The sequence below is a fragment of the Lolium rigidum genome, unplaced genomic scaffold (assembly GCF_022539505.1).
Source record: "Lolium rigidum isolate FL_2022 unplaced genomic scaffold, APGP_CSIRO_Lrig_0.1 contig_3182_1, whole genome shotgun sequence".
In the NCBI taxonomy this organism is placed as follows: Eukaryota; Viridiplantae; Streptophyta; class Magnoliopsida; order Poales; family Poaceae; genus Lolium; species Lolium rigidum.
Window position 1 is genome coordinate 1 of NW_025900181.1, and position 12,848 is coordinate 12,848.

Genomic DNA, 12,848 nt, shown 5'->3' on the forward strand with positions numbered 1-12,848 from the left:
CCACCATCCATAAAAAAACCGCACCACTCGGATGCCCTCTCGCACCCCCATGAAGATAGGCTCTCCGGCATGATTTTAATCATTGTTATATAAATTAAAATCTATGCGAATTTCACGGGATCGTGCGCCAAGGCGCACATCTAAATCTAGTACAAATAATAAGTAGCTGACGAGTCATCTGCGAAATGAATCTGCTGTAACTTTCACTTTTTTGAAATGGTGTGGTTGCACTTTAGACTTGCATTTTCCCACGAACATGCATATGAATTAGTATCTATGAACGAACATTATCTCTACTCATTTTGATCAACCACAGAAACATCCGACCACGAATACAATAATAAGCTAGCTGCCGAGTCATCTGCGAAATGAATCTGCTGTAACTTTCACTTTTTTGAACGGGGGTAGCTTCACGTGATCGCTCCTTTTGTTCTGGATACAGACGGATGCCTGCGTGCAACACACGGCTTACCAGGAGTATCAGATTTGTTGAGCTGAACCAATGTAAGAGCTTCAATCGTTTCATAGGAGCTTCAACCTGATTTGTCATCTAACAGTTGATGCAATGTTGTTGCATGCACGACGATGTTATTGAACCTTGGCTAAATTTCCGTAGAATGTACATATGAAATCCGCCATCTATGTTTTGCAATATATTCCTGACAATAGATGAAACAACACCTATGTCCATTTAACTATGTTGGAATCTACGCTATGGGCAACTAATGGAGGACCTATCATGAGGCTATAGTTTAAAGCCAGTAAATATCAATCATATATAACACCATGGATAAAACTTATGGTTACTGCAATGTTGTTACCATACCGTCTCGTTTTTGCCTTTGCGCTGGGGTCATTTTTGTAGATGATTTCTTCCAAAACGTATGCTGAATCGGATCATTTTTTTAGATGATTTCTTCCAAAAGATTAAATTTTGGTGACGCATTAAAGGCTATAAGGTATCTTCTAGCGGTGTAGTGTTGTGTTGCAGTATAGGCTTTTCTTAGCTAAGTTTTAGTTCTAACATATATTGTTTCTAATGCAACATAGTTTTTTGAAATGGAGATTAATAGTTGCTTTGCTCTTAGAAATGATGATTTATATATTTGTTTCCTGCAAGATATTGAAACCCTAGAACTATAAGAGTGCAGGTTGCACGAATAAATAAGGTTAATAATTTCTGTTTGCATAAAATGGGAGTTGAGGGTTGAGTGGTGCAATATTTGGCTATGGTTATTCTATTACAAGTGCATATCACACATTTGATTGATTTATTGGAAAACTCGCATTGAAATTAGTTAATGGTTCCTTGCACACCACTTTGTTTTCTCCGGATGCCATATAATAATAACATGTACACAGTTCAACATGATGCCATATAAAGCTTGATAAAATCAATCTCCAGAAGAATTGTTTTCTCTACAAGATGAACTTTTTCTATTTGGAACAAGTAGCGATGTTCATGTCTTAGTGATCAAGATAAAAATTTATTCTCCTTTGTTTAAAGTGTGTGGAAGCCTTTTCATTCTAAGAGTTTTATGTGCAGATGCTCTTAGTCATCATTCTACCGTACCTATAAGAACAGGTTGTGGGTGAGGTTCTAATGCCTGTGAGGTCCTATAGAAGGTTCTATTTGTCTATTAATTGACCTGCTTGCTATTTTAGTGTTCCTTACCGAGGTACTCATCATGTTGGGTATACTCCTAATCTGATTTGCTATTTGATCATGGCGTGCGTTGTTTGATCAACCCTATTAGTCTGAACCTCCATAGACAAAGCATCATTACGTTGTTTGGATGATGCACTTTAATTTCTAGAAACTCGGTCTCCTATTGTTCTCACCGTGACCTTTTTTAAAATCTTCATATAATATTTGTTTCTTATATACGGAGTATATCTTAGGGTAGAGCAAAGTCTTTGTTTGAACCCTTCTACTCTATTGAAAGGTTGATTTCTATTTGGCAGTTCAATGGTATTATCTAATAAATTTCCTTAACATGGATAAGTTATTTATAACTTCATATTTCTATTTCCTTTGTCGTACTATTTTGAATCTTTGCTGAACTCTGAGTTGGAGCAAGCATAATAGTACTATTTTAAATATATACTGAGCAAACACATAGGTATTGTATATATTTCCCCAAACTAAATCGACCTAAGACCACTAATTTGTATTTTCCCACTCAACTACCAAAAATGGATTAAGCCTATGATTTTTTTTCCTCTGTGTACTTTACATTCCACAGTAATTTGCTATAGAGAATTTCTATTAAATAAGATATTATTGCTAGAAGTATATGAGGTTCCATTATACTCAGCTTCATGAGATGTGCGATTAAACAAACACTTGTGTAGTAGTTGTGGCCCTAAGATCTATGCTATTATGGTTCACCTTTCCTTTATATGTTCGTATCCATTTTTATACACTGTCTTTACAGTGAACTTTTTAATCAGATGCAGTTGTTTCTTCTGTAGTGCGATCTTTTCAGCTCAAGAGCTCTTATCATACCAATATCTTTATGCGCTGGACATTATCTACTGACAGCATGTGAAGATAGTGAGGATTGCTACCAGAGCATAGCTGCTTGCATTTGATAACGAATGAGCATGGATTGGAAGCTGCTTTCAGTTAATAGAAAATCCGTGTTGCCTGAGACCAAGCTCAAGGATGGGGATAGTTCGGATAATTTATCAGGTTGGCTACCGCCTCCTAAGTTTGTACATAATGAGACCACCCGGTAGTAATTTTTTGCTGCAGATATAAGTTCTCATGCAATAAATTCAAGATTGAATTTGTTACTTGTGCCTCTTCCTCCTGAGTTTGTACATAGTGTTATTCCCTCCAGGACAATGATATTAGAAATTCTCTAAATTTTCATAGAATTTACATGTGAATTCCACCCAGTCTTGCTTTTGCCTTTGTGCCGGGGACGGAGTTGCCATAACCCTAAAGCCCATCTATAATTTTTTTTTTGGTTTACGTGGTACCGGTTAAGCGGCTCAAAATTTCGAACCAAAATTTTTATCCTCCTACTTGCAATAACTATAAACAAAGATAAATATTATAGTTTAGATTCTACATTGATTTAGTCATTTGCGCAATAGCGCAACCGGTCATCTAGTTATTCAATAAAAGTCAACCTATAGTAGTGTACTAGTTTTTTTCCTAATAGGTCGTGCACTTTTACGATGCAAAATTTTATCCTAGTGCAACGCACGGACATATTTCCTATAATTAACCTATATTTAGCTGACTAATCATTAGTCAAAGTTTGACAAGAAAAAAACGACGTGACTAGTGGCGATTTGGTAAATAGATTTTAAATAGATTGTCTAATAAAATATATGGTTACATAAAAAATAAAAATCCCACTCTGCGTCTACTGAACAGACTAATCCACACCATTTTCCTTAAACGCCCCTCCCTTTCCGCGTCTTCCCCATTTCCGCCCATCTCGCATCCCAATCACATCGCCAAGTCGAAAAATTAGGGGAGACAGAGAAGAAGTTTTTCGAAACCCAAACCCTAGTGCTCGCGTAGAGCGCCATGAAGATCCCGTTCGTGACCAAGTGGTCGCACCGATCGAACGAGCCCGCGGGGCCGTCAAATTCGGCCGTGGCTTCAGGCCAGCAGCAGGAGCAGCAGCTCCCTCCGCTGCCGTCTCCGTCGGGGTCGTCGGCGCCGGCTGCGGCCCCATCTCCTTCGCTGCCCGTGGCGACAACAGAGGCGGCAGGGGATGAGTTTATTTTGCAGGAGGAGGAGTATCAGATGCAGCTGGCGTTAGCGCTATCGGCGTCGGCGTCAGGAGGCGATGGCGCGGGCGATCCCGACGGGGAGCAGATCAGGAAGGCGAAGCTGATGAGCCTCGGGAGGGGCGCCCCAGTCGACACCGGTGATCCTGGTGATGGAGACACCGCGGAGTCGCTTTCTCGCCGCTACAGGGTTAGACTATCCAAAACCTTTTAATTCGCTGAGTATTGTCCCTGGTGGATAAAATCATACTGTTGCTAGAAATGCTCTATGTTGTTTCGTATTGGATATATTGTCTTGTGGATGCATTGCACCAAGGTCATGTTAGATTAGATCATTAAGGATTAGAAGGTAGAGTTCAGCTATATGACAACTGTAACGCTTCGATTGATTCCCACACGTGAAGCAGAGCAGTGATGAGTATATATGAATTCTTCTTTTATCAATAGAAAGAAAGTAGGATAGCAGATTTACTTGGTTGAATTGCTGACATTCATTTGAGCAGACACTTGCAGTTGCACAATGATTGAATGCACACATCGGGAAAAATAAATACACGATGCTTGCAATTACATAAACATGCAGTAGAGGCAAACCAGCAGGCATACTATTTTTTCCATGCTTCCTTGAGTAAATCGGTTAAGAGTATCTTGTGACTCATTTTTTACTGACCTGTCAGAAAATTATTTGGTTTTATTCTCCTTCTATCACCCATGAGGAGCACAGTAAGCCAAAGTGATATTATCATATAGAAAGCACCAAAGTATAGTGGCTCACCTCTATAGAAGATGTTTTGCAAACCACTAGGCAATAGTTCGGGTTATCTAAAAATCAGAATATCTTCTTTGCCAATTAATTGCTCATAGGATATTTGCTGAGTGTTTTTTTTTTCAACTCTGATTTCTGTATGCGTTGATCTATCCGTTCCTAACTTTAGTTCGTATTTTGTTCAGGACTATAACTTTCTTGATTACAATGAGAAAGTAATTGATGGATTCTATGACATATTTGGCATCTCTGTGGAATCGTCTGGGCTGGGAAAGATACCATCACTGGCAGAACTTCAGAGTAGCATTGGGGATCTTGGATATGAAGTAATTGTTGTCGACCATAAATTTGATACTGCCTTACAGGAGATGAAGGAGGTAGCGGAGTGCTGCTTGTTGGGCTGTCCTGAGATTACAGTATTGGTGCGACGGATAGCTGAAGTTGTTGCAGACCATATGGGTGGTCCAGTGATAGATGCAAATGAAATGATCACTAGGTGGTTGAGCAAAAGCATTGAGCAGAGAACATCACATCAGACAAGTCTTCTGCACATTGGGAGCATAGAGATAGGCTTGTCGCGCCATCGTGCCTTACTTTTCAAGGTCATCTCTCTCTCTCTCTCTCTCTCTCTCTCTCTCTTGTGTTGCTTTTCCCAGAGATGTATGGAATGGGAGCGACTAATTCTCCATTTGCTGCCTCGCTACAATGTGATAGAAATTTAACAAAAATACATATGTTATCCAACAAACAAGCTGAAACAGATCTTTAGCATTATATATTTCTATTTATAAGCAATTTAATTATGATATTGGTCATTATGCTGAAAGTTGTTGGTATCTTCGAATCTTAGGAACACTTTATTTTCCTCACCTTGTACCATGTTGTTTCCTTTAAATAATCTTAGTTATTCTGCCAGTAAGACTGCAAGAGTGCATTCGAGTGTGAGACTGTCCCATGAATGACTACAATGTCTACCGTTATTTAGAGGGAAGTGCACCATAAGCTCTTATTTAGTTCAATTAGAGATAAGATAACACCTGGGATTAATCCTAATTGGTATTACTTAGCAACAACGTGCTGAATCGTTTAGCTTACATTGGCAATCATAGTTTTAAAGACCAGACCATGCTGACGGTTCAACCGGGAAAAACCAGAACCGGGGCCTCCTCCGGTTTGTTAAGTGCACTGGACCGCCTGCGCTTGTGAACCGTTGAAAACCGCCGAAACTGCGGTCCGACTGACGGTTTTGGGGAAAACCGGACAAATAGACCGGTGGACCAACCGGTGGAGGCCCTTCAGGAGCGAAAAATATATTGGCAGAGGACAGGAATCGAATCTGTGACCTCCCACTCCGCGGTCAAGTGGCTGAACTGGGATAGCCAGTTGGTCCACTAGTTGTTCGTGTCATAATAGTAGTATAGTACACATATGACATGTGTGTAAAATATTTTTAGCTTTTTCAACTGATTTTTTTTTCTCCAGTGCTCTATCTTTAATAAACCGGCAACTGAACTTGGATGAACCGGTGGTCCAACCAGTGAACCGTGAACCGAGGACCTCATCGGTTTAGTCAACCGGTCTGGTTTTTAAACTATGCTGTCAATGCGCCATTGCCCTGTAATCAATTATTTGCCACCAAGTCAGTTCTTGATGCATCCACACACTTGTACAATTTTAGAGACATAAATATGCAATATACCGCAAGCTCAGGGACCTATACATGCAATGTGCAAGCTCAGGGACCTAAATGATATGTTCATGCTTGTTTAGACCTGTGATGCATTTTACCTTTCGTAGTTCATGCTTGTTTAGACCTGTGATGCATTTCACCTTTCGTAGTTTCTTCTGTAAATAAGTTTGGAATCATATTGATGGTTTGAACCATAATTATGAAGAGACTTAGGTTTGCTTATAAATGATTTGAAGATTAGATAGCCAAACATGGTGAAGTAACATATGATTTGTTTGCAGAATTGTGAACTCCTTTCCACATGGTTTGACATTTAGCAACTGATCATGGAGCATACTCTCCTGTCTTACATTCATGTGTTGATGCAGATTCTTGCTGATAGTGTTGGTATCCCATGTAAGCTGGTTAAAGGGAGTCACTACACTGGTCTTGAAGATGATGCGATTAACATAATAAAGATGGACAACAGAAGGTATTTACATATTTAATCAGGAATTTTGAAATAGTTCATAGAACTAGATATTTAGTGTCAAGATTATGCATGAACCATTCTCTCATTATTGTAAACAGTAAGCTTTATTTTATTTTCCAGTCGCATCTGCTGATTTGTTGTCTGTATTTCAATTTTATCTGTAGGGAATTTTTGGTTGATGTTATGGCTGCTCCAGGGACTCTCATTCCAGCAGATGTTTTTAATTCAAGGGGTACTTCATTCAACTCTAGTCAGGTATTGGGTCAGAGTCAGGTGGCAAAGTCAGCAAGTAATATAAAAAATGACCCAGTTGCATTACAGTCTGAGCATAAACACAACCAAGGGCATATGTTTGCCAATAGTAATCGAATATCAGATAATCAGTCAGGCTGTGAGAATACAGTGACTGCTGGAAGTAGTGCTAGTGAATCTGGAACATTGGCCCCTCAGACACGATTAGGTCAAACATTAACTTTTACTGGTGCGCCTTCAAAGCAGAAAAATAATTTGCAATTGATTCCAGAATCTGATGAAACTGAAGAGTCCCAAAAACTATTTGTGGAGTTTGATCCTTTCAATGCTACCGAATCTGGTAGAAGTTCATTGGCATTCAAAGGACTAAACAATAATAGAAACAATGAATTCCAAAGGCGTAGAGAAAATGGTGTCCCAGCAGCATCTGGAAGATCTCAACAGCCATTGGTGATGAAAAACTGGTCTGCTTGCAATGACATCTCCAATAACAAGCAATACAATATTGCTGATGGGTCAGTTTCTCGGAGAAATGCCAGTGACAATGTTGCATCCTCATCTCAGTTGGCGTTGTCAACTTCAAAGCATTACAATTCCAATGCTAGAGAGCTAAACGATAGGGTGGTGTACGCAGCACCTGCTCGTAATTATGGCAATAGGATAGTTGGTAGCTCAGCTATGCCCAGAGCATCGACTAAAGAGCACATTGACAGATCATATGCTCCACCTGCTCTCTATTATGGCAAGATGCTCGGTACCTCTTCTGCCAATGCAGCTTCTACATCTGGAATTGGGAAGGTTGAAGAAAAGGAACCTTGTGATGATCTGGGAAAATATCCCATCTATTCTGCATTTGATGGTCAACTTTCTAGCAGTGCGCAAGGATCTGTTCCCAAAGGGGGTGAGCACAAGGAAAACTGTGGCAGTCATGGCCACAAAAGATTTCATCCTGATCCAAGAAAGCCCCTTCTTGACAGATTCATGGACACACGAAAACAGAATGCAGAATGTGTTTCTCCATCCCATGTTGGATCAAGCACAGTTGACATGGTGTTGGATGAAGTGTCTGAATGCGAAATCCTCTGGGAAGATCTTGTAATCGATGAAAGGATTGGCATAGGTATATATAAATAGTTTTTGATCTATCCTCTAGCTGTCCTTTCACTTATTGAATTGAACATTGGTTACAGGGTCGCTTGCCATTTAGGTTGAAAAGAAATTTGCAGATAGCATCATTACTAAAACATACTCTAAATTCACTGTCAAATCAGAATCATGTATAATCTTTGTATCTGCTGTGCAATATGATCCATTTCCTATGCTATATTTTTTTTGTGACTAAATGAGTCGTCAATTTTAGGTTCATATGGAGAAGTCTACCATGCTGATTGGAATGGAACTGTAAGTAGTTTTGTCGTTTAACTTTGGAAGCTTATATTATGAGCTTAGGCATCAACCTCATTTATATTCACTGTGAACTCATAACTGACACATAACATAAAGTTAACATGTCAAATGAAGGTCTGTGGTTGCTATTTATTCTGATTGGATTTGCTCATTATGGTCATGTATTGACGTTTTCTAATATACAGGAAGTAGCTGTAAAGAAGTTCTTGGATCAAGAGTTTTATGGTGATGCTTTGGATGAATTTCGTTGCGAAGTAGGTTAAAGATGATGCTTTTGTACTGAGAACTTTCCTATAACTTCAACCTGTACCGTCATTCCAGATCTCCAGCTCACTGTTGCCTAAAGCCTTTGCTATTCCTAATGTATTTTTTCTTTTATTAGGTGAGGATTATGCGTCGGCTCCGTCATCCAAATATTGTTCTCTTTATGGGTGCCGTAACACGTCCTCCACACTTGTCTATCGTATCAGAATATCTTCCAAGGTATAGAAAGTTGTGTTTGTGTATGAACTCGGACATAACTTGTGTTGGGTACTGGTGCAACACTACAATGCACATTCAAATTTTTGAACGAGACAATGCTGAATATGATACACATAATAAATGCAATAAGAAAATGTCTTATGAGTGAAAATGACTAGTCAGATAGAACACATTGTGTGTGTGTGGTGATAAATAAATGCAGAGAAGAAAATATCATTGTGTTTTACATGCACAGTTGCACAGCACATACTGTGTGCTATATAAATGTACTCAAATTATCATTAACAAAGTTCTGTTATGCGCTACCTCACTTTCACGATACGTGAGCTGAAATTTTCATATGTAAGCAATATTTTTTCCGGAAAGTGTCTTTGGCACATGAGCACCAGGGCTCCCGGTTTTTAAAAAATAATTCAAAAACATATTTGGGACTCAGAAAAATATGAAATTAAATACACATGCATATACCCATTTCTAAGGTGTGGTAGAAATTTCAGGGAAAAATATATTGTATTTTCAGCTATACGAAAAATACAAATTTCCGACAAAAACGTGAGTTTTCAAACCTATGCATGCAGCTACAAATTTGCTTTTTTTTTCCTGTAGCTCAAAATACAACACAATTGTTCCCAAAATTTTGTACGAGTATTCACAGCATGTATATGTATTCATTTAATAAATTTCATAACTTTTTGGAACACGTAATACAATTTTGAAATATTTTAAAAAACAGGAGCACTGGTGCTTAGGTGCACCAAATCTGGGCATTGGTAGGTTTGATAGGGGAGATTAGGAATGTGCCAAGCATTTTGAGAGAGATCTTGTGGGTAAGACTTAAAGAGTGTCAAATATTGTGAAACAAATAGTTTATAAGTTGAACCTGTTATCATGATTCCATTCGGCTTCAGTTTTTTGGTCGGTGATGGATTGAATTGTTCCTCTTTCAACACTGAAAATCATGTATCTGTTATTTCGTTCAGGGGAAGCTTATATCAGATTATTCATCGCCCTAATTGCCAAATTGATGAGAAGCGCAGGATTAAAATGGCCCTTGATGTGGTAATACTGAAACTTGGATATTATATTTTCATGCTTATTTCCATGTGTATTTCCATATGATTATATTCTATCTGTAGGCCAGAGGAATGAATTGTCTTCATACTAGTGTACCAACAATTGTTCACCGGGATCTAAAATCACCAAACTTGTTGGTTGACGATAATTGGACTGTTAAGGTATCTAGCTGACATCATGAACTCTTAATTCATTTAGTGTTTCGGCATAGCTGTTACTGTTGGCTAATAAAATACATACACACAGGTCTGTGATTTTGGACTTTCTCGTTTGAAGCACAGTACATTTTTGTCATCAAAATCCACTGCTGGGACTGTAAGTACTTGGCAGTCAAACCGTCGAATGACTTTTGCATTTTATTGCTACAGGAACATAAACTGACCCTTTATTAAAATTTGTCGTTTTCTTTCTTATACCAGCCTGAGTGGATGGCACCAGAAGTTTTGCGGAACGAGCAATCAAATGAGAAGTAAGTGATTTTCGAGTATCATTTTCAGATGCTCTTATTTGTCAGCTTCACATATTTCATTTAATCAAGTTTAGTCTAGATAAGCTTAAAGTAAAATTTAAAGAGAGTGGGTTGTTCTTTCCTAAATACAAGCTTGACTTGTAGGATAAGCCACTTTTCTCTCATCGGAGGGCTTCCAGTTATACTCTCCTTGGACAAAGCTGTTGCTTATCCATGAGTGGTGTATCGCTTTGTAAGCTGGATCATGAAAGAAGCTAATCTTTGTAGTTTTTTATTTATTTACTGTACAGAGCCTCTGCTGTTCAATCATGTTTGCACCTACGATCTGTCATGCAAGTACTTTGCCGTCTTTCTGGAACATGCTATTTGTAGCTCCACGTCATATGTCCCCAATCTTACTACTCTGTGCTCTATTAATTATTATGTAGGTAGTGTGGAATATGAGGTCTATTGCCAAGTTGGATGTGATATTCTGAGATCTGAGTTTAATTACATGTATCATGAAGTGTTATTAGATTTATTTTCTCCATCAGTCATATCTTGACATAATGTCATGCCATTGCGAGGCCCTGATATTGAACTAAAAAATCAAAATGTTCTGTGAGATCACTTATTCCCAATTCTCGTTCTAGGACTTAGACCGTTGGAGCTCTAGCCAGTTGGCCAAGGTGCACGGTCATGCCTTCGGATGATTTTGCACATGATCTGATGTTTGTGATACATTGCGCTCCACACTCCAGCATACAGAACTATATGACCGGAAAAAAAAATCAATTGTGAAGTATCTGTATGGATAAAGACTACTACTCCCTCCGATTCATTTACTTGACATTAGTATGGATGTACCTAGAAGTAAAATATGTCTAGATACATCCATATTAGTTGCAACTAATATGGATCGAGGGAGTATTATATGAGTTAGATCTCTGATCTCTATGATTCGGTGAAAACTTCGGTTTAATATCTACAGTGCCTATTATTTCTCTTTGCACACTACAAACAACACATTTGTAATCACACTCATTCTTGAAAGTTTTCCAGGTGTGATATATACAGCTTTGGTGTCATCTTGTGGGAGCTAGCAACACTAAGAAATCCATGGCATGGGATGAACCAAATGCAGGTTGTGGGCGCAGTTGGCTTCCAGGACCGACGGCTCGATATTCCAAAGGAAGTTGATCCTATAGTTGCATCGATCATACGCGATTGCTGGCAGAAGTGAGTTATTTTAGTATAAATGTAATGTTTTTTTTAATGTTTATGCGCAAACATAAATGGTTTCTCTATCGCCGTTTTCATTTGTTAGGGATCCAAACTTGCGTCCTTCTTTCATCCAATTAACAAGCTACCTGAAGACGTTGCAAAGGCTAGTAACCCCTTCACATCAGGAGACAGGAAGCAACCATGTACCTTATGAAATATCTTTATACCGCTGAACTGTGCGTGTACCCGAGGGTTGTCATACACCACCAACTGTGAATAAGGAGTAATTATGATTTTGTTGCCATATTTGGGTCTGGTAGTCTGGAAATGCATGGCTTGATTGAGAGCCTAGTCCCAATCTAGATAGCATTTCACCCTGCTGTTGCAAGCAAAAGCTTGTCCGTGGAGTTGTAAAGTACAGTACAGTATAGGCCGATCTGATGAAAGTCATAAGAGAATCATACCTTTTTAATTTTTTTTTCTTGTGGAACTGTGGACTGTGGAATGACAGGGAAGAGGGAAATGTGTAATTGTATGGATAAATTACTTTAACAAATAGGCTGCAATCTGGAACATTGTGCATTGGGTGGTCAATTCAATATCTGCCATATTGAAACAAACTAGTTGAATGCGTGTGCGTTGCTACGGATCATTAACATTTATAAACATAATTTGTATATAAATAAAGATATTGATGCGGGCTAAGCCTTGATTGTGTGGCCTGGTCTCATGAATTGACCAAGAATAAGAGGGGGTGAGGGTTGAACACGAAGAACAACGAAGAACATGGTGGACACACGTAACACAACCCCATACAATTTGGTAATCTAAGGAGGGGGTTCCCCTAATCTCAAAGAGATGGTGGAGGCATAAGCCTAGGTTCTCTCAAGTTTAGGCATCCACTAAGGAGGGTAGTTTAGGCATACAAAGGGACAAAGGGTTCAGACGTGATGCTCTTTGTAGTAGGGCGGCAGTGTTGTTGTCCTTAGGCGTAGTGGCCGGGCGGCAGTGCCGGTGGAGATGGGCGGCAGTGCCGGTCATCCTGAGCGGCAGTGCCGGCCTTCGCGACGCGTCTCCTTCTCCTTGACGATCTCTTCCATGCTTCCACGACCTCGATCTTGAGTCCTCGAGCCTCCATGGCGTCCTCCACTTCATTCGTACTTGGCGATGTATTCCTATCATGGTCATATGACGGAGGATGAAGTAGCATACCATTCATGAGAGAAATTTGTAGACACGCATAAAGGAGAAGATTCACCTTTGCGTGACGTGTCAGCGT

General features: G+C 39.3%; 1 protein-coding gene across 3 annotated transcripts; it reads left to right on the forward strand.

Annotated features, from left to right (window-relative positions):
• Window positions 1-3,461: 3,461 nt before the first annotated feature.
• LOC124680967 (serine/threonine-protein kinase EDR1-like) lies at window positions 3,462-12,044 on the forward strand. 3 transcript variants are annotated; one of them, XM_047215974.1, is made up of 13 exons: window positions 3,462-3,943; window positions 4,705-5,121; window positions 6,578-6,681; window positions 6,846-8,053; window positions 8,294-8,334; window positions 8,526-8,594; window positions 8,723-8,823; window positions 9,804-9,882; window positions 9,960-10,058; window positions 10,144-10,212; window positions 10,317-10,366; window positions 11,408-11,584; window positions 11,673-12,044. In XM_047215974.1, exons 1-13 carry the CDS (start codon window positions 3,548-3,550, stop codon window positions 11,800-11,802), a joined length of 2,940 nt encoding a protein of 979 aa, XP_047071930.1. In that variant the 5' UTR covers window positions 3,462-3,547; the 3' UTR covers window positions 11,803-12,044. The 3 variants fall into 3 exon arrangements, with proteins under 3 accessions (XP_047071930.1, XP_047071931.1, XP_047071932.1); XM_047215975.1 differs by lacking the exon at window positions 11,673-12,044 and adding an exon at window positions 10,511-10,598 and having other exon boundaries at window positions 11,408-11,512; XM_047215976.1 differs by lacking the exon at window positions 11,673-12,044 and having other exon boundaries at window positions 11,400-11,555.
• Window positions 12,045-12,848: the final 804 nt, after the last annotated feature.

Bases quoted from the DNA above. Each gene is read 5' to 3' on its own strand.
- LOC124680967 (XM_047215974.1), top strand. From the start codon at position 3,548: ATGAAGATCCCGTTCGTGACCAAGTGGTCGCACCGATCGAACGAGCCC. The intron at 8,054-8,293 runs GTATATATAAAT...CGTCAATTTTAG, and splicing joins CGATGAAAGGATTGGCATAG to GTTCATATGGAGAAGTCTAC. The intron at 8,335-8,525 runs GTAAGTAGTTTT...TCTAATATACAG, and splicing joins ATGCTGATTGGAATGGAACT to GAAGTAGCTGTAAAGAAGTT.